The 26,645-nt window shown below is 39.6% G+C and overlaps 2 protein-coding genes across 14 annotated transcripts in view; one reads left to right on the forward strand and one right to left on the reverse strand.

Moving 5' to 3' along the window:
* Nucleotides 1-24,292, forward strand: part of FAM13A (family with sequence similarity 13 member A) — a 348,053-nt gene extending 323,761 nt beyond the window's left edge. For 10 of the 12 annotated variants that reach the window (XM_086704590.1, XM_086704588.1, XM_086704589.1 and 7 more), the window contains one exon: nt 142-4,763. In XM_086704590.1, coding sequence (XP_086560716.1) covers nt 142-268 — 127 coding nt within the window. In that variant the 3' untranslated portion in view covers nt 269-4,763. Of the gene's footprint in view, nt 1-141; nt 4,764-17,393 lie in introns of those variants that run through there. The other 2 variants (XM_086704594.1, XM_086704591.1) reach the window with 2 other exon arrangements.
* Nucleotides 24,293-24,460: 168 nt separating this feature from the next.
* HERC3 (HECT and RLD domain containing E3 ubiquitin protein ligase 3) overlaps nt 24,461-26,645 on the reverse strand; it is a 111,334-nt gene continuing 109,149 nt past the window's right edge. For both annotated transcript variants that reach the window (XM_025921404.2, XM_086704599.1), the window contains exon 26: nt 24,461-25,826. In XM_025921404.2, coding sequence (XP_025777189.1) covers nt 25,618-25,826 — 209 coding nt within the window. In that variant the 3' untranslated portion in view covers nt 24,461-25,617. The remainder of the gene's footprint in view (nt 25,827-26,645) is intronic.

Consider the following 26,645-nt stretch of genomic DNA (forward strand, 5'->3'; position numbering starts at 1 on the left):
CATCAGTCTTGATTCCAAGTGACACTTGGGAACACCGATTCTACAGGTTGATAACTGCAGAGTTTCTACATGATGATAATTCACCTGATAAGCAATATCATCTAAACGATCCTCAGCCCCCTTTCCTTTTGTTTCCGTTAGAAGTGTCCAGAAGGAAGACCGCACTCCTATGGCTGAAGAATACAATGAATATAAGCACATAAAGGCAAAATTAAGGCTCTTGGAGGTGCTCATCAGCAAGAGAGACACTGATTCCAAGTCCATGTAAGGGGCACAGCCCCAGCCAGCACTAAGGGGGCTGAAGGTGCAGGCTGGACTTGCTACCCGCCTCCCCTGGTAAATAGCATCTCTGCAAAACCCGGAAGGCAGCGTGGGAGCTGGACCTCAGAGCACACAGCCCTACTGCCTCCGGGCCTTTGGGAGCAGCTCCAGCTTCCATCGCCTGTCTTAGAAGCTGTCTGCATGGGAGAGGGTAACTTGCTCCGACTTAAGACTTTTGCAAGGAACAGTCAAGATCCCACGGGTGCACGTGGATACTGCAGGGGAAGGTTTACTAACGTTGGCCGTGCTGAATCACTACGTTGAGACACGCTCATCTACAGAGAATATACACTATTTTTCCCTGGATAATTGAGAAACAGGAGACCATTCTCTGTCTAACTGTGATGAAAACAAGCTCAAGACTTCCCTCTAGAGAACGAACTCGCTGTGCAGGTCCATGTTCTCTTTCCCAGGAAAGTGGGAACACGTGCTGGAGCCCTGTTTGCTGCCTTGGCCATTCTCGTGACCTTTCCACAGAGCTGCGCCTTTCCCCACCCGTGTGGATCGTGTCCCTTTCTGTTCTCAGGAAGACGGAAGCCGTACCTGCCCAAAATGGCAGTGCAGTCATCTATTTGATGGTGTGTTTCTTCAAGACTCCCTCAGCTGCCGAAGCATTTTGTTTCCTGACTAGGACTGGATCATCTGCAGAGGATGGAGGGAATGTGGCTATATTAATGTTGATTTTTAATTCAGGCAACAGGGTGAAGAGCCTGGAAAATTCTTTCCTGAACATGGATTGCACTTATCAGTCTCAGATTTTAACACCAAACACTGAGCAAGGCCAGCATGCTATGACATCCTGTTTGGGGCTTGGTTTCATTTGACTCTTACCAAACATAAAAGATCTTGCTTACTTCTTAGCTTAAGTGTTGAGGATCATGAGAGAGAGAAAGAGCGAGCCTGTGTTCTAACCCTTCTGAGTACTGACCAGAGTTTAATTTTTTTTTTTTAAAGTAAACCTGCACTAAAATCCCCTGAGGGGTAAATGTAGCCCTCAGAACTCAGCCGAAGGCAGAATCTAAATCACACTATTTTCAAGATCATGTACGTATAAAGAGGAAAATAAGGGTGTGTGGTCACTTATGATTATAATTTTTTTCAAAGACTGTGTCACAAAGCTGTCTATATTAGACATTTGGGGAAGACCAGGGAATTTAAAGCACCAAACCATTCATCTCTCGCTGTGCTGATGTCACCTTGTGATTTGTTGTTCCTTTTTAACCTTCTGCATCTGCACTGAGGAAAGTGAATTCTGTTTCTGCCTGTCCGTCCGAGGCCCACCTTTGTGCTTTGTGAGGTTGAGGTCAAGTGTCTGCACACCAGCCACTGGTTGCCAAGAGAAGGCACTTCAGCAGGCTCTGCCTTTTAAAGATCAAGTCGCAGGATGAACAGAAGAGCAAGGCTGCCCTCCTCTGTTTTGAGAGTTGCTTTCTTAAAGGGTACCATTTTGTTTTGTTTGATAATAAGAAGAAAATAAAGAGAACGCTAAACTCTATACAGACCGGTTGTCAGTTTCGAAATGGGCTCTTGAGAAACTGGTCAGACTGGATTTATAGGAGTGTTTTCCATTGCTGAGGTGAGGTAGAAGGTGTCAGTTGAAAATCGTTTTAAGTCGGGAGTGGGGAAAAAGAATACCTTTAAGTTTGCTCTTAACAATAATCATATAGAGAAGCATGAGCTGTGTTTGGAAGTGTCCTGTTTTAATCCACACATTTAAAGACGGTACATATTCCTACAAATTTAAATGTACATGAATATATAGTTTGGTATTCTTTGCTCTACTGTTTACATTACAGATCACTATAATTTCAAGGAGTTATATTATAAATAAAATTAAGCACTTTAGGATGTTTTCTATTTTTGAAATCTGAACATGAATCATTCACATGACCAAAAATCGTATTTTTTAAGGAAATACATGTCTAGTGTGTCCTTTTTAAGTAATTATTCTCTTAAATAAGCTATAATATAAATCAAATCATTACCAGTTAACCTTTAAAGCACATCTGTTGAAGAGTATTGTTTTGAAAATACTAATATGCTACACACAGAATTTTAAAAGAAAAATGCTATATAAATGAGAAGCTACTAAATGTTTGAAATCTGTTGTTTCTGCCAAAGGTAAATTAAGTAAAAGACTTATCCAGGACTCCCCATTCAAATTTGTATGATGAATAAAAGAAAACACCAAGTTACAGTCAAATAAATTGTGCATGGAATGTTGTGTTTTCCTTTGTAAGTTCTCATCTGTATACTTCCTAGAATGGCGCCCACATTAAAGGCGGAAAAGCCCTGTTTACACAAGACCCTATTTGAAGACCTGGCAGTGGGTTTTGGCTCTGCCAGAAAGGCTGAGGCAAATTTGTTTCCACAGCAACCATTTCTGCAGCCCAGGGTCTCATGGCCCTAGAGGCAGTGTCTTAATTGGCTTCACACAGAATACTCTGGACTGGGGTTTTTTCCTGTGCTCTCTTGGGAATGTGTGTGTGTTTATTAGCACATGCCAACAAAACAAATGTCAAGGGTTATTTAATAGCAATGATAAGTAAAGGTAAAGCGTGAATAAACTTGATGGTATGATTGTAAGAATGAGAAATAGCAGAGGCTTGTAATTTTCACACACGCATTTGCTTCTTATCGTGTTCAGTCTGGAGTAAACATTGAAATAGATGTTTATATTCAGTACGGTATCATGACTGCATTTCATCTCTGCATCATTTAGTTCAAATCTCACTTTGCAGACATGTTTGTGCAGGGTTTAGGATCAGGGCCTGCTGAGTTTTTCAGACAGCATGTTTGTCTTAAACTGGTAGAAGAAAGCTCACACAATCTCAGTGATCTCCCAATTCAGGGGAAATTTCCATCGAAGACCAAACCAAATTTCAAGCTGGGGAACTAATTTTTTTGAATTGCTAGCTATAAGAACGCATTGAGAGCTAAAAATTAGATTTCTTCCCTTTCATTGACAGTTTGAAATCTAAAGGTTATTATTTATTGCCTAGGCAGGACTCAGCCACATCTCTGTTTGTGACATTGGTGTCATTTTTGCATTGTCTCATTCTGATGCAATTCTTGCGTGGTGGCTGAAGAGGCTCTTGCAGGGCGTGCCTGCTTCCAGGTGTAGCATTTCTGGACAAATGCCGCAGCGCTGTGCTTGAAGCATAAATGTTGCACTGAGATGTCCTGAGGCCAGCAGTCTTGGAGCCCCTGGGGGCTGAGCATTTGTTAATGTGGTTGAGCTTAGAATTCCTAATAAGCCGAATATTTAGGTTTATACAAGGGGCGGTCGTGGTGCCAATTAGGTTGGTTCTTTCTGGAACTTCTTAGTTCCCAGCAGACAGAATTGGGCCCAGTATCCAGAAATGATCAGATTTACAAGGTAAATCAAATTTCAGTTGGTTGATGAACTTTTTAAGAGATTCTTAATCTGATAATGAAGATACCGCTTTTCTTAACAGTAACACCTTACTACTTTTGATGGTATATTTGTATTTGAGTACCATAAACTATTAACTGCTTTATGAAAAGTTGGTTGTAGTCTAAATTCTGTTTTGATTTCAAGAAGAATCTTCCTGACACACTGCTTCCTGGATTTTTTTTTCCCCACCCCTAGGTGGAGAGAGGTGGTTTCTGCCTCATGATCAACATCTCCTTGATGTTCTTTTCAGTATCCACTTGGTTATGTCAACAGGGGGAGACAAAACTGTACTCAAATGTGAAGCAGTGTTTCTTCTGAAGCACATTGTGTGTGGCAGAACTCAGTGTGCTTTGTTTTCTATTATTCCCTTCTTTTATGTTTTCTCCACTTGACCCTCAAAATGTACTCAAGAGTACATTTTGATGTAAGACTAGCTAAACATATTTTCGAGTGTTCATTCAAATTGTGCACACTCACACCTTGCATGGTACGCTCCAAACAAGAATGATCTATCTATATGTCGGGCACTGCACTGGGGCACTGGCCATTTTGCAGAATCCAGAGTGTGCCCCTGTGGGTGCCTGCCTTCTTCTACCACGATCCTTCATAATAGATGTACATAGGCTGGGGTCAATTACCGATGTACACAAAAATGTTTGTAAAATGAAATCTGTACACCTACAAGTTCATGTGGCTGGGAAGCTGCAGTTATGTCTCTAGAGACTCTCATTTTGCCTGGAACCCAGCCTGTTGTGGTCATGCTCGCGTCTTGAGAAATGGGTTTGGCAGATCTCTTTCTCAGTCTGAAAGCACCTATACATACGGTCATGCAAATCTCCAAGAGTAGATGCAATTTTAGTTACTAATATGGGCCCAGAACAATGTTTACACGACATATAAGCAGAAAGTATTTGAAATTACAGTTGTCCTTTTTTAAAATGTAAACTGAATGAAAAACGTTATGTACATTTTTGTACATGACTGTATTTTGTGTAAACTTAAATAAAATATTTTTAACTGTGAATGTTCTGAGATTTTTGACAAAATCAGGAGTGTATGACAGCTGCCTGTGTGGTCTGACCTTAAGGTAAGGAATCACTGCTGTTCCCTGAACTCCCCAGAAGCTTCATGAGGATTAAGCTTTTGTTATTCTGTTTCCAGGGAGGTCACTGGAAGGTGAAGCAAACTCATTACAAATTAGGCATGCCCATGGTTCTAGGTAAAAAAAATGGGCTTTTGCTCTGTGGTCTATTCATGGAAGGGCCTGAAGGGGCAGAAGTGAAGGCATTAAACTAAAAAAAACGTGTTTAGTTAAGTATCTTTGCAAAGTCAATGAGGCCATTATAGTAAATTCATTAGCTACTTATTGTTCTGACGCTAATAAGGCCAGCCGAATACTGTGACTTGGAGGAAAAGATGCATTTCAGTTTGAAGTGAGCATCTTGCTCCGTGCATCAGCTGCCACAAGCCAGGCACTGCCTCACGAGCACCTTGAACAGCCTCCAGAGTTGGGGGGCACAGCTAAAGACACACCCCTGTGACGGTTAGGCATGCGGGTATTCTTTAAACCACACGTGTTACATGGGCTCTACATGCCAAAAGTGAACATTAAAAATATAAAGCCTGGGGCGCCTGGGTGGCTCAGTCAGTTAAGCGTCTGACTTCAGCTCAGGTCACGATCTCACAGTTCGTGGGTTCAAGCCCTGCGTTGGGCTCTGTGCTTGACAGCTCAGAGCCTGGAGCCTGCTTCAGATTCCGTGTCTCCCTCTTTCTGCCCCACCCCAATCACACTCCGTCAAAAATAAATATTGAATATATATATATATGTGTGTGTGTGTGTGTGTGTGTGTGTGTATCACACACACACACACATATATGTATAGCCTGAAATTTAAAGAAGAAAAAAAAAAAGGCTTTGAGTACTGCCCAGGATTCCAACAGATATGTCTTCTGACCAAGAAAGACACAGAACCTCTAAAGATGGTGCGATTTAATGCCATTCTGCCAAAACTGCGGCTTACCCTGAGTAATTTAACTTTTGAAACGCTGGGTCCAAAGTAACAACATCTAGAAGGAACCGGCACGCAGCATTTCGTGATGCCTCCATTTTCTTAAATCATATTTTCGCATTGCCCCTGTGAGGGACCAGGACGCGATGCTGGCCTCAAGTACATCAGGCTCTGCAGCTGGCTGGCAGAGCGAGGTGGTCCTTGGAAGCCCTCCCCCTTCCATCCCCAGAGCAGATGTGTCCTGCCCTTTACGTTTGCAATGTTGGTACCGCCTGAATGGTAATTTCAGAAGGGGGACCTACGCACGGTGGGGAGAGGCGGTCCCTTTCGGTTCTAGAGTACTTCCCTCTTCTAGAAATAGATTCTGAATCTTGTAAACCAAAACATATTCTAGTTATCCCTAAACTGGGTCAGCTTATCGAGGCAACACATACACACACAGGAGAACTTCACATTCAGTAAAAGGCAAAAGGCAAAATTCCCAAATGTATGTTCAGAATCCTGGCTGGCAGGCAGACAAATGAGGTTTGGCAGGAACTGGGGTTGTTGACAGCTTGGTTCTCACTTGTCCCCTCTGTCAACAAGGCTTCTACCACAGGGTGGCTCCGTGTTGTGCAGCATCTGCTCAGGAACTGTGGCCCAGTGCAAAACACAAGAAAGGATGGAGTCTCTCAGACCCCTTGGACCTCCATGTCTCCCTTGTGCCCGTGTATGTATAAAGCATAGGTGATTGTGAATTCTGAAACCCATCACCTTAGAGTGATGCTGGAATTTTTCTTTAATTTCTCAAAAGCAATTCAAAGATGCTCCGAAATCCTTGTCATGCTTCTGTGGGGTAGCTTTGAGTACTCTCGGTAAGATATTTTGAGACATTGTGATTTTTCTGTCATTGTTAATTTTAAAGAAATTAAAATTACTAGACAAGATTCAGTAGAGGGGAGGGAAGGGAGAGAAAGTGTGAAGGATATACTTACTGCTCTCTGGCAGCAGAGAGCAGTGCCTCTCAAACTTGAACGTGCATGTGAGTTTCTAGGGGTCTTGTGGTACAGTAGCCCCCGGGCGGGCAGGAAGGTGCACTGACATCCTGCATTTCCAGCAGGCTTCCAGATGCTGCCATGCTGCTGGTCCAGAGATCCCACTGTAAGTAGAGGGTGTGGACTGCATCCTGGGCACTTGTGGAAATGAGCAGCTCCAACAACCTAAAGTTAACAGAGACCAGCACAAGTGACAAGACGAGCAGAGACCAAAGACTGCTTGATGCTTAAGGCCCAGTCTGCACACTGACAGCCTAGCTTTACGATCTGGGTACATTGCCCACTCTCCATGTCTCTGTGTTTTTATCTGAAAAAATGGGAAAAACCATAGTAGTTAATGGGGTCATTATGGGAATTTACGTGGATGAACATAAAGTAAGCACAACAATAAATCTTCACTAAAAAATGGTGGTGGGTTATTATTATCAGCATTGAGACAGAGATTCTTTCTTTGCTGAATTCCAACAAGATGTTGAGATTTGTATGATTTGTATTTCCCACACATCACTCTCCTCACCTTCTGATTCCTTGTTTGTAGTAAGTCATAAACAGAATGTACCTCCAGCACTTTAAACACAAATTCATGGGGCACCTGGGTGGCTCAGTCGCTTGAGTGTCCAAGTTCGGCTCAGGTCATGATCTCGCAGTCTGTGAGTTCAAGCCCTGTGTTGGGCTCTGTGCTGATGGTTCAGAGCCTGGAGCCTGCTTTGGATTCTGTGTCTCTCCCTCTCTCTGTTCCTCCCCCACTGGCTCACTCTCTCTCTCTCTCTCTCTCTCTCTCTCAAAAATAAAGGTTAAAAAATTTTTTTTTAATTAAAAAAAAAAATACAAATTCATGCTAACAGGGTAAGCAAGATTTTAGGGGAACACTGACCCATTCTCTTGAGGAAAATAAAATTGTGGCTTGATATTTTCAAGAAAATTGCATCAAAACCTCTGTGTGGCTTTCTCAGAAAGATCTATGCTTGTTAAACTCCTTCCCTCACAGAGCAGAGCAAACTCCTCTGATTCTGCTCCCCAAAACACGTTGGGAGGTCCAATCCCGCTCACACACATAAAAGGAATTTACTGTGTGAGACGGCAGTTGAGACCAATGTGGGAATGCCTGAGCTCTGTGAAGGAACAGAATAAACTTTGAACTGATTCTAGGTCACTTAGTGTCCTGAAATTTCTGTCTCAGGGTGTATTTTTAAACAACTAAAACCGAAGCATACCCCAGGGAGGAGAGCTGCTTGGATTGTGGCATGCTATTTTTTAAAAATTTGCGAGAGAGAGTGGGGGAGGGGCAGGGAGAGAGAAAGAGAATCCTAAGCAGGCTCTGTGTTGTCAGCACAGAGCCCGATGTGGGGCTTGATCTCAGAAACTGTGAGATCATGACCTAAGCCAAAACCAAGAGTCAGAAGCTCAACCTACTGAGCCACCCAGGCATCCCGGATTGTGGCACGCTCTTAACCAGTGTAGTAAATGTTACCAAACCCGGGGTCCCCCCACTCCCTCACCAGCCCCAGAGGAACAAACTGAAGGTGCCACTGCTCAGTAGCATAACAGGCTTTGGGTACAAATGATTTTAGTGTCTCATTGAATAAAGCCCTGCCCCACGTTACCTCAGAAACGTAGAAACTCCAAACAGTCTGCCAGTGATGTGAACTTGAGAGTCCTTGAGCCTGCTACACAAACATGTGAGCTCCTGAGAATGCCCAGGCATGAAGGACCAGGAAACCCATTTTTAACAAGAAGCCTTTGGAAGCGACAGGCTGGTCCTGCTGGGACCATGAGCCAGTACCTAGCTGACACTTCCTTTTCACCTTCACCTTCAATAGCTCTAGCCTCTTATGATACCATGGGGAATGGGGTTATTTCCAAATCTGCTCTTGGGCTTCCTTCTCTCCTAATCCTAAAGAAAAGGTGACCATGGAAGACTAATCTAGTTTAAGGTTTGCCTTCACCTGAGGATGTGTGTGTGTGTGTGAATTCTTATTTAAATTTCTCAGGTCAACACCAATGGGAGCTGAATCAGTAATTACCAGAGAGTGTATCCAACTCCCCTGGGATTAGGCCCAGGAAAATCCGCTTTTAAAAGATCTGAAGACCATGTGATTATGCACCCTGCCAAGCATCCAGTCACTTTTGGAAGAAAGGGGGAAAAAGAGCTCACATCTGAACTAATTTTCTCCATGCTACACATAACTCAGGAGCACATAATCCATTACTTTTGGAAGGACACAAAGCACCCAAGCTTGGATTAGCTAATCAGTGGGAAGGGCTGTTATTACTACAGATCCAAAGAGTCTGCCCACAACTGGGTAGACACCTCTGCCAGCACCTGTTCTGTTGCATGTCCTGGTTTCCAGAAGCCTGAACCCAAGCCACCCTACCTGCATTTGAGCCAGTCTGGGTTAGCACCCCAAAGCAGAAAGTCATAGAGACCAACATTTTCCACACTCTCCACAGGGCTCTGCTCTATGAAGTTAACTACTCCTTCTTCACCAAAAGGGTTTGAAAGGCATGGTGGTAGCTTCTATGTCACTTCCAACTGGAAAACTCCCTTGATATGCACAAGAGAATTTATTTTCACCTTTTCTAAAACACAGAACGTATTCTCTTCCTCTTCTGCCTTACTACAAGCTGCTCCTCTACTCTTTGAGATCCTGATCCCCAAGATACGGCTGTAGGCAGAGCCCACAATGGCTCCTAGCAATGCTCCACAAAGGAATCTCTTAAAAATGGACAGTCACAAACCAGAAGATTCCTAACTCAAGCAACCTTACGTACTAACAAAGCTAAGGTTATCAAAGGCAACGTGGCCATCATGTTCTTCGATGTTTTAGAGACTTAACAACTGGTTTAAAATCTGCTTGGTTCCATTTTTAGGAGGCAAACAAAACTGGAGACAGGCAACACTTAACATTTCTTTTTAAGAAGAAATGATAAAATTACTTTTTCTCCTATGCTTGACCCTAACATAAGATATTCTGTTCATTGAGTTTCACCTCAAATCTCTTTTGGTATTCTGTTGTATGCCCTCTCTTCATTCCACCTTTATTTCTATCATCTGGTTAATTATGATTTGACTATTATATTTTATTTACTTGTATTCAGTTTTATTGAGATATGATTGAACATATAACACTTTACAAGTTTGGATATACAACATGTTGATTTGATATATATTGTAAAATACCACCAAAGCATTAACTAATGACTCCATCATGTTACGTAATTACTTCTTTTGCATAGTTTGAACATTTAAGATCTACTCTCTCAGCAACTTTTCGGTATACAATACAGTATTATTAACTAAAATTACCATGCTGTTCATTTGATCCCCAGAATCTATTCATCTTGTAACTGGAAGTTTGTACCCTTTGACCAACATCTCCCCATTTCCTCCCCCACAGTCCATGGTAACCACCATTCTACTCTCTGTTTCTATGAGTTTGGCTTTTTAGATTAAACAAATAACTGATACCATATAGCATTTGTCTTCATCTGACTTATTTCACTTAGCATAATGCTATCAAGGTCCTTGCATGTTCTTGAAATAGCAGGATTTCCTTCTTTTTCATAGCTGAATAATCCATTGTATATATGTATATACACATCTTTATCTATCCACTGACAGACACGTTGTTTCCATATCTTGGCTATTATGAATAATGCTGGAATGAACATGGGAGTGCAGATATCTCTTCAAGATCCTGTTTTAATTTCCTTTGGACATATACTCTGGAATGGGATTGCCTCTGCCCATTTTTTAATCAGATTGCTTGGTATTTTTGTTATTAAGTTGTACGATTTCCTTTCTTTGGATATTAACCCCTTTACAGACATATGATTTGCAAATATTTTCTCCCATTCTGTAAGTTGCCTTTTTATTTTGTTGATGGTTTCCTTTGCTGTGCAGAAGCTTTTTAGTTTGATGTAATCACATGTACTAATTTTTGTTTTTGCTGCTAGATTTTTGATGTTATATCCAAAAAATAATTGCCAATGTCAAGGAACTTCTTTCCTATTTTTTTTCTAGAGGTCTTACAGTTTCAAGTCTTATGTTTAAGTGTTTAAGTCATATAGAGTTAAATTTGTATGAGTAGTGTGAGATAGGGGTCCAATTTCATTTTTCTGCATGTGGTTATCCAGTTTTCCCGACAACGTTTATTAAAGACACTAGAGTATTCTTGGCTCATTGTAAAATAGTAGCAGACTGTATACGCAAAGGTTTACTTCTGGTCTCTTGACTAGGTTCCATTGGTCTATGTGTCTGTCTTTTATGCCAGTACCATACTATGTTAATTACTTTGGTTTTTAGTATAATTTAAAACAGGAAGTGTGATGCATCCCAATTTACTCTTCTTTATCAAGATTGCTTTGGCTATTTTGGGTCTTTTGTGGTTCAGTACAAACTTCAGGATTTTTTTTTCTATTTCTGGGAAAAATGCCATTGGAAATTTGAAAGGGATTGCATTGAATCTATAGATGGCTTTGGGTAGAATGGACATTTTAACAGTATTAACTCCTGATCCATTAACATGGAATATCTTTCCATTTCTTTAGGTCTCCTTCAATTATTTTATCACAGTTTCATAGTTTTCTTTTACCTCCTTGTTTAAATGTATTCCTAAATACTGTTTTTGATGTCATTATGAATAAGATTGTTTTATGTCTTTTTCAGGTATTTCATTGTTAGTGTATAGAAGCAACTGATTTATGTTTGTCGATTTTATATACTATAACTTATTAATGCTAACTTTTTGTTGGGATCGTCAGAATTTTCTACATGTAAGATCGTATCATTTGCAAACAAAGACAGTCTTACTTCCTTTCAATTTAGATGCCTTTTATTTGTTTTTCCTGCCTGATTGCTCTGGCCATTGCTATATTGATTGAGTAGGATAGGTGAGAATGAACACGCTTGACCTGTTCCTGATCTCAGAAGAAAAGCTTTCAATCTCTAAACCTTTCAACACTGAGTATAATGTTAACTGTAGGCTTATCATATATGGCTTTTATTATGTTGAGGTATGTTCCTTCTATTCCCAATTTGTTGACAGCTCTTATGAATTATGTCGTATTTTGTCACATCCTTTTTCTGTATCTATTGAGATGATATTATTTTTATCTTTCATTCTGTTTAATGTATCACATTTATTGGTGTGCATACATTGAACCATCCTTGCATTCCAGGTATACATCCTGCTTGATCATGGTGTACAATGATTTTAATGTGCTATTAAATTCAGTTTGCTAATATTTTCTTGAGAAGTTTTGCCATAGATATTGGTCTGTAGTTTACTTTCCTTGTAGTGTCCTTATGCTTTGGGCATAGGGCAATGCTGGCCTCAAAAATGAGGTTGGTAGTGTTCCCACCTCTTCCATTTTTTGGAAGAATTTGAGAAGTATTCACATTAATTTTTCTTTAAATGTTTGGTAGAATTCACCAGTGAAACCATCTGGGCTTTTCTTATTGGGAAGTTTTTGATTACTGAGTCAATCTCCTTCCTTGTTTTTGGTCTGGTTTTGTTTTTAAGTTTATTTATTTATTTTGAGAGAGAAACAGCACAAGTGGGGGAGGGGCAGAGAGAGGAAGAGAGAATCCCAAGCAGGCACTGCATTGTTAATGCAGAGCCCTGTGCGGGGCTTGAACTCACGAAACCATGAGATCATGACCTGAGCCAAAACCAAGAGTGGGACGCTTAACAGATTGAGCCACTCAGGCACCCCAGTTATCGGTCTGTTTTGAAATAGACATAAGTTGTATGTTTCTAAGAATTTATCAGTTTCTCCTAGGTTATCTAATTTGTTGATGTATGATTGTTCATAAAAGTCTCTTATGATCCTTTATATTTCTGTAGTAGGAGTTGTAATATCTCCTCTGCCATTTACATAGTTATTTGAGTCCTCTCTCTTTTCTCTTAGTCTAGCTAGAAATTTGTAGTTTTATCTTTCAAATAAAGATTGAAAGATTTTTATTTGATCTTTCCAGCTCTTAACTTCACTGATCTTTTCTATAGTTTTCCTGGTCTTATTGCATTTATTTCTGCTCTGATCTTTGTTATTTCCTTCCTTCTGCTAACTTTGGGCTTAGTTTGTTCTTTTTCTAGTCTCTTAAGGTGTAAAGTTAGATTGTTTGAGATTTTTCCTTTTTCTCAATGTAGACATTTATTGCTATAAACTTAAAACTACTTTTGCTGCATTCCACAGGTTTTGGTTTGTTGTTCCCATTGTTTGATTCAAGATGTTTTTATTTCCCTTTTTTTTTTAAGTTTATTTCTTTATTTTGAGAGAGAGTGAGCATGAGTGGGGAAGTGACAGATAGAGAATCCCAAGCAGACTACATGGTGTCAGTGTGGAGCCCAACTCAGGGATCAGTCTCACAAACCATGAGATCATGACCTGAGCCAAAATCAAGATTTGGTCACTTAACCAACTGAGCCATCCAGGAGCCCCTATTTCCGTTTTTTTTTTTTTGTTTTGTTTTTGTTTTTTTTGTTTTTTTTTTAAATTTTTTTTTTTCAACGTTTATTTATTTTTGGGACAGAGAGAGACAGAGCATGAACGGGGGAGGGGCAGAGAGAGAGGGAGACACAGAATCGGAAACAGGCTCCAGGCTCCAAGCCATCAGCGCAGAGCCCGACGCGGGGCTTGAACTCACGGACCGCAAGATCGTGACCTGGCTGAAGTCGGACGCTTAACCGACTGCGCCACCCAGGCGCCCCTCCCTATTTCCTTTTTGATTTCTTCTTTAACCTATTCTTTGTCCAGGATTATGTATAATTTCCATACATCTTTTGATTTTCCAGCTTCTGCCTATTGCTGATTTCTTTTTTCAAAGCATTGTGGTTGGAAGATACTTGGTTTGATTTCTCTCTTTTTAAATATTTTAAGACATCCTTTGTGATCTATCATCATATGATCTATCTTGGAGACTATTCCATATGCACTTGAGAAGCATGTGTATTCTGTTGTTGAATGGAATGTTCTGTATATATTGGCCCATTTGGTCTAATGTATAGTAAAGTCCAATTTTCCTTGTTGATTTTCTGTCTGGATGATCTATCCGTGTTAAAAGTGGGATATTGGGGTGCCTGGATGGCTCAGTCAGTTGGGCGTCCGACTTCAGCTCAGGTCATGATCTCACAGCTTGTGAGTTCAAGCCCTGCATCGGGCTCTGTGCTGACAGCTCAGAGCCTAGAGCCTGCTTAGGATTCTGTATCTCCCTCTCCTGTGTCCCTCCCTTGCTTGCACTCTGTCTCTGTCTCTCTCTCTCTCAAAAATAAAAAAAGATTAAAAATAAATTAATTAATTATTTTCAAAAAGTGGGATATTGAAGTCCCCTACCATTATTATACTGTTGTCTATTTCTCCTTTCATATCTGTTAGTATCTTCTTAATGTAATTAGGCACTCCAATGTTAGGTGCATATATAACTATGATTGTTAGATTTTTTTTTTTTTTTTTTTTTTTTTTGGTGAATTGACCTCGTCAGTATATAATGACTTTCTTTAATTCTTGTTAACATTTTTGGCTTAAAACCTATTTTGCAGAAGTATAGCTACTCCTGCTCTTTCAGTTTTCACTTATGTTAATATCTTTTTCCATCCCTTCACTTTGAGTCTGTGTGTGTCCTTAAAGCTGAAATGAATCTCTTGTAAGCAACATATAGTTAGTTGGGTCTTGTTCTTGTTTGTATACTTGCTTGCTTGTTTTTTCATCCACCTAACTACTGTATATCTTTTGAGAATTCAGTACATTTACATTTAGAGTAATTATTGATAGGTAAGAACTTACTAATGTCATCTTACTATTTTCTGGCTGTTTTGAAGTTCTTCCTTTCTTCTCTCTTCCTACCTTGCTTTGTAAATTGATGATTTTTTTCAACATAGTATGCTTTGATTTCCTTTATCTTTTGTGAATCTACTGCAGGTTTTTACTCTACTGTTACTGTGAGAAATTTTCAAATTTATGTTAGAATAAATTCTTAGAAATTATCTGGTCCAATCTCTTCATTTTTTGGATGAAGATCCCAAGCACCCAGACATTTAAAATAACTTGGCTATTTCCATTCAAAATTAAATGAGCAGGGGATGCCTAGGTGGCTCAGTTAAGCATTTGACTCGTGATTTCAAGTCAGCTCATGATCGCACAGTTTGTGAGATCAAGCCCTGCATCTGGCTCTGCGCTAACAGTACAGAACCTGCTTTGGATTCTCTCTCTCTCACCCTCTCTGCCCCTACCCCTGCTCACAGACTGTCTCCCTCAAAACAAATAAACATTAAAAACAAATTAAATGAAGCATTTTTTTGTCCCTCAAACTTAATAGCAAACTTATACGTTATTAGATATTTACTAAATAGAACTTATTATTGGAAAGCTACTGTTCCCTACCACCTTTAAAAATTTTTAATTTTATTTATTTTAATATATTTTCAAGTTAGCTAACATACAGTGTATATAGTGTGCTCTTGGTTTCAGGGGTAGCCACCTTTTTTTTTTCTTTTTATTTATTTTAAGAGAGAGAGTGTGAGCAGCAGAGTGGCAGAGAGAGAGGGAGAGAGAAGAATCCCAAGCAGATCATGACTTAGCCCAAATCAAGAGTTGGATACTTAACTGACTGAGCCATACATGTGCCTCACACCTTTATTATTATTATTATTATTATTATTATTATTATTAAAGTTTATTTGTTTATTTTGAGAGAGAGAGAACACAAGCGGGGGGGGGGGGGGCGGCAGAGAGAGAGGGGGAGAGATGATCCCAAGCAGGCTCTGTGCTGCCAACAGAGAGCTCCATGTGGGGCTCAAACCCACAAACTATGAGATTATGACCTGAGCTGAAATCAAGAGCTGGACACTTAACCGACTGAGCCATCCAGGTGCCCCTCCCTGCCACCTTTAAACCATCTATTAAGTTTGGTAAAACAATACATTGTAATTGTTTTAAAAAATTTATTGAAAGGGGTGCCTGGGTGGCCAATCTATAGGTCTTCTTGGGGAAGATGTCTACTCTGTTCAGGCCCTCTGCCCATTTTTCAATTGGATCAATTTCATTTCTGGTGTTGAGTTATATAAGCTCTTTATATATTTTGGATATTAACTCCTTATCAGATTATCATTTTCAAATATCTTCTCCCATTCAGTAAGTTGCCCTTTATTTCTTCATGGTTCCTTCATTGTGTAATAAATAGCTTTTTTAGTTTGGTATAGTCCTGATAGTTTATTTTTGCTTCTCTCTCCCTTGCCTGGGGGACATTCTAGAAAAATGTTGCTAAGGCTGACGTCCAACAGATTACTGCCTGTGTATTCTTTTAGGAGTTTTCTGATTTTGTGTCTCATGTTTAGGTCTTCAATCTATTTTATTTTTGTATAGGGTGTAGGTGGTCCAGTTTCATTCTTTTGCATGGAACTGTCCAATTTTCCCAACACCATTTATTAAAGAGACAGTTTTCACCCCCATTGTATAGTCTTGCTTCCTTTGTTGTAAATTGTCCATATAAGCATTGGTTGTTTTTGTTTGTTTATTTTTGAGACACAGAAAGAGAGAGAATCCCAAAGAAGGCTGTGTGTTGTCAGTCCAGAGCCAGACGTGGGGCTCAAACTCAAACAGTAACATCATGACCTGAGCTGAAATCAAGAGTCAGACGCTTAACCAACTGAGCCACCTAGGTGCCCCTGTTTTATTTTTTTAATGTCACAACCAACTTGAAAATAGCCCAGTGAATGCTAAATCAGGAAAACAGCAACTTAAAAATGGTAGGAGAGCTTTGGTATTTTACTTGCCCTGCTCAGGGATGGTCCTAAAGATGACAGCCTAGATTTCTAGTGTAGGACCATGATCTGTGGCTTCAGAGGGAACAGAGCTGATCTTGTTCTCAAAAAATTGTGTTTAATTTTTGAGTATAGTTGACACACACTGTTAGTTTCAGGTTTATAACAGTGATTTAATTTCTCTATACATTATGTTATGTAAGCATGGGTTTATTTCTGGGCTCTTTATTCTCTTCTATTGATTAATGTGTCTATTTTTGTGATAGTGCCATACTGTTTTGATTATAATAGCTTTTTAATGTATCTTAAAGTCTAGGATTGTTATACCTTCAGCCTCATTCTTTCTCAAGATTGCTTTGGCTGTTTGGGGTCTTTTGTGGTTTCATATCAATTTGATCTAACAATTTGTTCAATTAATTTGTTAATATTTTGATAGGGATTGCATAGAATCTGTAGATTGCTTTGGGGTAATACAGACATTTTAACAATTATTCCAATCTATGAGCATGGTATATATTTCCATTTGTTTTGTCATCTTCAATTTCAATGTTTTATAGTTTTCATCTCATCAGTTAAATTTATTTCTAGGTATTTTATTCTTTTTGGTACAATTGTGAATGGGATTGTTTTCTTAATTTCTCCTTCTGATACTTGGTCACTAAGTATATAGAAACAGCAACATATTTCTGTATATTTGGTATCATACAAGTTTACTGATTCATTTATTCTAATAGTTTTTTGTCAGAGTATTTAGGGTTTTCTATAGTTAGTATCATGTCATCTGCATATACTGATAGTTTTACATCTTCCTTACCAATTTGGATGCTGTTTATTTCTTCTTCTTGTCTAGTTGCTATGGCTAGGACTTCCAGTACTATGTTGAATAAATGTGGTGAGAGTGGACATCCTTCTCTTGTTCCTGGTCTTAGAGGAAAAGCTTCCAGTTTTTCACCATTGAGTATGATGTTAACTGTGGATTTGTCATATATGGCTTTATTATATTGAGGTATGTTCCCTGAAACACACTTTGTAGAGTTTTTACCATAAACGAATATTGAATTTTGTCAAATACTTTTTCTGCATCTGTTGAGATATAATTTTTATTATCCTTCATCTGTTAATGTATCATGTTGATTGATTTGCAGATATCTAACCATCCTTGTATCCTTGGATTAAATCCCATTTGTTTGTGATAATTGATCCACTGATTTATTTAAATATATCCTTCCCACGCCCCCCCCCCAATTTTTTTGTGAGAGAGCACACACATGAGCGTGACAGGGGCAGAGAGAGAGGGAGAGAGGGAATCTCAAGATGCAGGTTAGAATTCACAAACTGCAAGATCATGACATGGGCCAAACTCTGACGCTTAACTGACTAAGCCACCCAGGTCTCCTGGTGAATGATCCTTTTATGTATTATTGAATGTTGTTTGCTAAAATTTTGATTTTTGCATCTATGTGCATCAAGTAGTTTTTTGATTTGCTTTATAGTGTCTTTAGTTTTGGTATCAGGGTAATGCTGACCTCTTAGAATGAGTTTTGAAGCTTTCTTTCCTCTTCTGGTTTTTGGAATAGTTTGAGAAGAACAGTTGTTAGCTCTTCTCTAAATGTTTGCTAGAATTCACCTATGAAGCCATCTGGTCCTGGACTTTCTGTTGTTTTTTGATTACTGATTCAATTTCATTACTAGTTGATCCATTCAGATTTTCTATTTCTTTCTGATTCAGTTTTGCAAGATTGTATCTTTCTATGAATTCATTCATTTCTTCTTAGTTGTCTACTACTTTTTCATAGTAGTCTCTTATAATCCTTTGTTTTTCTGTGGTGTCAGTTGTAATTTCTCTTTCATTTCTGATTTTATTCAAGTCCTATTTTTCTTGATGAGTCTGGCTAACAGTTTATCAGTTTTGTCTTTCCAAAGAACTAGCTCTTGGTTTTGCTGATCTTTTATATATATGTATATATATAAATGAAATAGAGGCGAAAAATAGAGGCCAAATATATGAATGAAATAGAGGCTACACACACACACACACACACACACACTTCTGCTTTGATCTTTATTATTTCCTTCTTCCTAATATCTTTGTGCTTTGTTATTTTTCTAGTTTTTTTTGAGTGTAAGGCTGGATTGATTGAGATTTTCCTTGTTTTTTGAGGTTTAAGATAGACCTGTATCATTATAAACTTCCCTCTTAGAACTGCTTTCACCATGTCCCAAAGTATTTGGACTGTTGTGTTTTCATTTGTTTCCATGTGCTTTTTTTAAAATTTCCTCTTTGATTTCTCTGTTGACCCTTTGGTTGTTTAGTAGCATATTGTTTCGCTTCCATGTGTTTGTGGTTTTTTTCTAGTTTTTTTTTTTCTTGTAACTGATTTCTAGTTTTATGCTGTTGTGATCAGAAAAGATGTTTAATAGGATTTCAGTATTATTACATTTATTGAGGTTTTTTTTGTAGCCTAACGTGATTTATCTTGGAGAATGTTTCATGTGCACTTGAAAGGAATGTGCATTCTGCTGCTTTGGGGTGGAATGTTTGATATTTATCTGTTGAGTCCATCTAGTCTAATGGGTCATTCAAAGCCACTTTATTGATTTTCTGTCTGGATGATCTAGCTATTGTAAATCAGGTGTTAAAGTCCCCTAATATCATTGTATTACTGTCAATTTTCCCTTTATGTCTATTAATATTTGCCTTATGTATTTAGGGGCTCCAGTGTTGGGTGCATAATCATAACTAGTATATACTCTCTTGTTGGATTGATCCCTTTATGTAATATCCTCCTTTTTCTCTTGTTAATCTTTGTTTTAAAGTCTATCTTGTCTCAGGGGCGCCTGGGTGGCTCAGTTGGTTAAGCGTCCAACTTCAGGTCAGGTCATGATCTCATGGTCCATGAGTTCAAGCCCTGCATCGGGCTCTGTGCTGACAGCTCAGAGCCTGGAGTCTGTTTTAGATTCTGTGTCTCCTTCTCTCTTTGACCCTCCCCCATTCATGCTCTGTCTCTCTCTGTCTCAAAAATAAATAAACGTTAAAAAAAATTTTTTATAAAAAAAATTTAAAAATAAAAAAAATAAAGACTATCTTGTGTGATATAAATATTGCTTATCCCAGCTTTTCTTCACTTCCATTTGCATGGAATATCTTTTTCCATCCCTTTACTTTTAGTCTGTGTCATTAAGTCTGAAGCAAGTCTTTTGTATGTGTGTAAGCAGAATATAGGTGGGTCTTTTTTGTTTTTTAATCCACTCAGTTACCCTATGTTTTTTTATTGGAACATTTAGCCCATTTAATTATTGATAAGTATGTACTTATTGCCAATTTGTTAATTGTTTTCTCATTATTTTTGTAGTTCTTCTATGTTCCCTCCTTCTTCTCTTGCTCTCTTCCCTTGTGATTGATGACTTTCTTTAGTATTACACTTGGATTCTTTTCTCATTACTTTTTTGTGTGTCTATCAGAGTTTGTTGGTTTGTGGTTACCATAATGTTCATATACAGTAAAACCTTGGTTTGTGAGCATAATTAGTTCCAGAAACATGCTTATAATCCAAAGCACTTGTATATCAAAGTGAATTTCCCCATAAGAAATGGCAACTCAGATGATTCCTTCCATAACCCAAAAATATTCATATAAAAATGATTACAATACTGTAATATAAAATAAGGAAGAAATTAAAAAATATAAAGAAAAATAAGTTAACCTGCACTTACTTTTGAAAACCTTGATGGCTGGTATGAGGGAGACAAGAGAGGGGAGGGTTATTATTGCAGGATGACTTTAGCTAACACTAATGGAATCTTTTTCTGCATGGGGGCCATTGTATATGCTCACACAGATGTTGACAGCAGTAAAGTATTAATAAACTCTTGTCATATACTGTATTTAATGTAACTGGTAATAAGGCAGCTGAGGAAAGGGTCTATATCTGAGGGCAGGCTGCCCTACAATGAAGCAAAGCATTCCTTGTATGGAAAAGCAAAAAACTGTCCATATGTGCTTTGAAGTGACAAAAAATACACTAGTTCCAGTTGTGGGCACCTTCCAAAGTTCTGAAAAATCACAGATTTCTGCCAAACACTGCAGCCTGAGACCAAGCATCCAAGCATGGGAGACAATTACCCACAATCCCACAGCAAGAGAGAGAGAGAGAGAACCACTGGCTCGGTTGTGATCATGTGACACTCAGTGTCACGTACTACTACTGCAAGACATCGTTCATTTTTCAAGTTAAAATTTATTACAAATGTTTGCTCGTCTTGCAGAACACTCACAGAAGTTACAACCCAAGGTTTTACTATCTATATTGATGAGCACTTAAGCAAATTCTCACAAGAACTAGATTTTTACTTTCTACCTCCACATTTTATGTAGGTCATATTTTATATCCTTTGTTTTGTGAATCTCTTAACTAATTTCTCAGGTATCATGGATTTTACTATTTTTGTTTTTTAACCTTCACACTGGTTTTATAAGTGCTGTATGTTTGCTTTTACTCATACATTTTTTTTTTCCCCCTTCACAGTTTTCTTCTAATTATGGCCTTTCCTTTTCTGCTTAAAGAATCCCTTGGGGGCGCCTGGGTGGCTCAGTCGTTAAGCATCTGACTTCCGCTCAGGTTATGATCTCATGACCAAGTCCCATGTCTGGTGAGCTCAAACCCCACATCAGGTGAGCATGAGCCCCACTTCAGGTGAGCTCAAGCCCTTCTTCGGGTAACACACAAGCCCCGGGTGAGCTCCACTTCTCTGTCACTTGTGGGATTCTCTCTGCTCCTCGCTCACTTGCACTTCTATCTCAATAAATAAATACATTAAATTAAAAAAAAATCTTTTGAACATTTCTAGTAAGACTGGTTAGTGGTAATGAACTCCTTTATCTTATGTATGTGTGGGAAACTTGTGATTATGAATGATCACCTTGTCAGGTAGAGTATTCTTGGTTGTAGGTTTTTTCCTTTCAGCACTTTGAATAGATCATACCACTCTCTTGTTTGCAGTTTCTGCTGAAAATCAGCTGATAGCCTTATGGAGTTTCCTTTGTATGTAATTAGTTGTTTCTCTCTTGCTGCTTTTAAGATTTTGTCTTTATCTTTAATCTTTGACATTTTAATTATTATATGTCGTGGTGTGGATCTCCTTGGGTTCATTTTGTTTGGGGTTCTCTGTGTTTCCTGGACCTACATATCTATTTCCTTCCCAAGATTAGAGAAGTTTTCAGCTATTAAGTTTTCTCCTTTTTCTCTCTCTTCTCCTGGGACTTTCTAGAATATGCATGTTACTATACTTCACACTCTGATAGAGATCCCTTAACCTAGCCTCATTTCCTTTTCTGTTTTCTTTTTGATGTTCAGCTTGCATGCTTTCCATTACCCTTTCAGATTGCTGATCCATTCTTTGTGTCCTCTAATCTACTGTTGATTCCCTCCGGAGTATTTTTCACAATTTCACAATTATTCTTCAACTGTGATTGGTTCTCTTGTATAATTTTCATCTCTTTGTTGAAGGTCTCACAATTCACGTACACTTTTCTGAAGTCCGATAAGCATCTTTATGACCATTAGTTTGAACACCATATCAGGTTACTTATCTCCATTTTATTTAGTTCTTTTTCTGAAGGTTTGTCTTGTTCTTTCATTTAGAGCATATCCCTTTGTTTCCTCATTTTGTTTGACTTTCTGTGTTTCTATGAATCAGGCAGAACAGCAACTTCTCTAAGACCTGAAGGAATGGCTTTGTGTATGGTCATCCCATGTAGATTACACATGCCTTTTGACTTTGGTTAGCCAGCTAGAGCGGTAGCAGGTGCAGACTAGAGTCCCTGGGCCACTCAGCACTGGGGCAGTCCTGATGGGATGGCGAGAACTGGAGTGGGCACAGGTTGAGGGGTCCCAGGGTACTCCGCACAGGGTGTGCCCAAAGCCAAAGTGGGTAAAGCTTGTGCAAAGGGGTCAAGGGTATTCCATACTGGGAGTACCTAGGTGTGGTAAGTGGAGCTGAGGTGTGCCATGCTGGGAGGTCTTGGGGTACTCCTTCCCCAGGGTTCTGGCAAGACAACTTGAGCCAAAATAGGTGAAGGCCTGGGGTATTCTGGGATACTTTGCACCTTGGTGAGACCGCTATAGTTCTATGGTGGGTGTTGTCCAGGGGTGTCCCAGTATATGCCATACTGGGGCCACCTTGTGCAGTCTCCTTTAGGGGATGGCCTGGCCCTACTTCTATGTGCACTATCAAGGTGGAGGGAGAATGTAAACAATGGTACTCACCTGCCTCTTAGACTCCAAAGAGTATTCTGCAGCTCCCCCACTGTTTGGTAGAGCTCTAAGGCTCATTCGTTCATATTGTAGTTGCTCATTAAACTGTGGTGTTTTTTTCCCAATGCACCAGGGTAGCCAGGGCTGGTGTGGTCTGGGGCTCAGGACTTGCTGAGGGCAGTGGGGTGGTTAGGGCATCCAGATACTGCTCTTTCCTATGCTGGTGGAGGAGAGGCCATAAACAGTGGCACTTGCCAGCTTCTCCAACATCCCATGGTTTGGTGGAGGGTTAGTTCCTTTATATTCTAATTGCCCACTTAAGCCACAGCTTTTTTCTGTGCCCCAGGACAGACAAATCTACTCAGTCCCTAGTACTGTCCTTCCTGCTGCAATTCACAGCATTGGGAGTAGGGTTCTTGTTATCTCTCTAGATAGGTATAGGCTTTGTGTGTCCATACAGGCAGTGAGTTCAGGGTCTTCCTGAGCTGCCATCTTGGACTATCCCTCCATGCATTTTTTTTTTTTTTTAATATGGTTTCCATACAACACCCCGTGCTCATCCCAACAGGTGACCTCCTCAATGCCCATCACCCAACCCCCTCCCTGCCACCCCCCATCAACCCTCAGTTCTCAGTTTTTAAGAGTCTCTTATGGTTTGGCTCCTTCCCTCTTTTTTTTTTTTTTTCCCTTCCCCTCCCCCATGGTCTTCTGTTAAGACAGATACCATATGTTTTCACTCTTATGTGGATCCTGAGAAACTTAACAGAAGTCCATGCACTCTTCTACTTCCGCTGCTGCCACTCTCACTGCTTTCAGAGTGGCAGGGACTGACTCCTCCTCCACATGCACCCTCCCCATCCACAGTTTTCTTCTTAAAACCAGGCTCAAGTCCTATCACTGCCTCCTACCCCACCCCAAAGTTCTGAACATTTTGACAAATCCTGCTTGGCTACCAACTCAAATTCCAATGTTTAGCCTGGTTCCTCAGCACGAAAGCTACTTTCTTTCTCCTCAGTCTTACTTACCATTATTCTATTTCCTCTGATGCTCTCTTCAATATGCTCCCATGTTCAAGCCTTTGCTAAGGCCTTCTCCTCCGTGCAAAATGCCTTTTCACTCATCACAACCTTCAGAAATCCCATCCATTCATAAGGCTACTTGCTTCCCCGATCCTGGGTACTGCCCCTGCTTTCTTTCCCATTCCCCTAGTGCTTGCTTTTACTTTCTTATGACTGGAACCAAATTCAACTTTGTATTATTTGAGTAGATAACTCTTCTATTGAAAGCAAGCTACTCGTTCTGCAAATACAATAAGAAATAGTTTTAAGTTAAAACACCAAATTTATTGCATAATATTGAACTATATGCACACACATAGAAAATAAACATTTCATATAACTGTATATCTTTTTTATTCCTGTATTATAAAGACTGAAAAAACTACCAATTTAGCCATTGAAATAACTTTTAAAACCAAAAAAAAAAAAAAGCAAAATCTACATCCTTCATTGAGATTTGATGCTGTATCACACGGTTCATAAATACTTCATTTTATATAAATAAATCTTTCCTCTAGTGACTAGGAATTTAAAATTAGGCTGACATGGATTCTTTGATCATGTAGAATTTTCTTATCCCATGATGAAGAAGATTGAGCATGTCATTATTTTTGATACATATATTTGCTTTAAACACAATCCCCCCTGAAATCCCACTGTAAACAAACATTTCAAATGCAATAAACAAAAGATCCGTAATATAGAATGTCCTTAAGTGTTAGCAATTAGGGAAAAGGAAAAAAAATAGAAATTTTGCAATTTAAATAGAAATTAAAAAAATAGACTGCATGCATCCACTAGAAGGAGAGGAAGGGAGCATTAAGTCAGGTAACAACAATGGGATGAAGTAAGAGCAAAAGGGAAGGAGAGGAAGAAAAGAGAAAGTGGTAGAAGGTATAAATTGATAAGGAAAGAGGACAAGAAATTTATTATTTCTACTTTCCTTGGAGAAGCAACTTGCTCCAGAAGCGAGATAACTGAAGGGGTAGGGGGGTGGTCTATCACCTCACCTTATTGTCGAAGGTACTTGGCTGAATAACAAAACAAAATTTGGCTCAGCGGCAACGCTAAGCTGCTCTACACATCTTTAAGTAGGTCCAGGCAGAGCCAGGGGGAGATTGCTAGTCCCTCAATAACTTCTTGTAAAGCAAGATGTGTTCGTAAAGGCTCCCACAAATTCTCAAGAGTTCAGCCAAAGTAATGGACCCAGATCCAGCTTCCTGGAATTGGGAATTTCTGAAGTAGTCCTTTCCCCTTTAGTCCTTACAGTAGGGCTGCAACAAGCCAGAAGCATTTCCAAGTCTGCAGAGAAAGGAGACGTTCCGCACGTGCAGGTGAGAAAGGACACATTAGTCAAAATCATTCTTGCAGAGGAATGAGAAGAGAGGACAGGAAGCACTGTGAGGAAATATCAGGGCTGAGAGAGACATCTGGGAAGTAAGAGTTTAAAATTCCACTGCCATTGTATCCAGCAGAGTGCAATATACTCACAAGTGCAAGGAACACTACTAGGTAATTTGGTTTAAAGACAAAAATGCCTCCCATATTAAGAGCCAATTTTTCACCCCATCCCTAACCCCTGATTTTTCAAAAGGGTTGCTTACTGCTCACAAGCCCAGAAACACATCTACTGGGTTCAGGATTCAAAAGTCCCAACTCACTTATACAATAAAAAAATAGAACTCCCTCCCCATGGTTTTCTGTATGGGCCTCAATGTGGACACCGAGGAAGGGAGGGAAATCTGGGGCAAGCTGGGGAGCCTCAAGCCAAACTGAACCCCTCATAGTTGTCAAGGGCCTGGGTCAGCCGTGCACTCAGGATCTCTTTGCTGCTGTATTTGGGGAGATCAAGAAGATTGTAACAAGTGTGGGCCACGGGCAAGTACTCCTCCCCGCTGGCTGTGGACTGGATGACGATCTGCAGGCTTGCCATGCCATAGATGGGGATCCGATCACTGCCCGTCAGGAACACTGAGGAGAAAGGGAACCGGCATTACCAGCTGCGCAACGAGGAGCTGCTCTCCGCAGAAAGGAGAGGAAGGTGTGACACCCTGTGGATCGCCTGAGAAGTACACTTTCATGTGCCAATATGGATGGCATTCATATTGATACATGCTTGTTCTTATAAAGCAAAAGAGACTGCCTTTCAAATCCTGTTTTTTGGTTGTATATGGATAAAAATTCTGTTTCTCACTGGCTAATTTCAGACCCTGATTATATACTGATACAAATAATCCATCCAATTGAAAGATGCTCAAAAATGCCCTCAAATAAAAGATGGCCTCAATCAAATGTATGTCCTCATAAATGTTATGAGCCTTCACAGAATCCAAGAGGAAAGGAATTGCTGATAGAGGAAAAGAAGAGCTTACCTTAGGGGAAACCAGGAAGAAGACTATAACCTATGTGACCTCAAGGTCTCCTCTTACCAAGTGTCTAGTGCATATAACCCTCCTTAGCTAATGAATATCCATTTGGGATCTGTTTGCTCCTTTCCCTATTTTTTTTAAAACAGAAGAGCTGACACTGATATTCTGTTAGACATCTCACTCTTGGAACACTGTGACTTGGCAAAAACAAAACAAAACAAACAAACAAAAAAACAACGCAGCTGTCTTTCTCTGTTTTCTGGCACTACATAATCTCAGAGTTAATTGCTGGAAATTACTAGAAACAAATCACTGGTTAAGGAGCGCTTTCAACTAACCTATTACCTGAGGCTATGATATGTAAACATTCTTGCCAAAATCTGTAGTTACTAAAAATTTCCACAAGTCTAATGATCTCGGA

The sequence above is a fragment of the Puma concolor genome, chromosome B1 (assembly GCF_028749965.1).
Source record: "Puma concolor isolate L17-30 chromosome B1, mPumCon1.1.hap2, whole genome shotgun sequence".
NCBI classification, from domain to species: domain Eukaryota; kingdom Metazoa; phylum Chordata; class Mammalia; order Carnivora; family Felidae; genus Puma; species Puma concolor.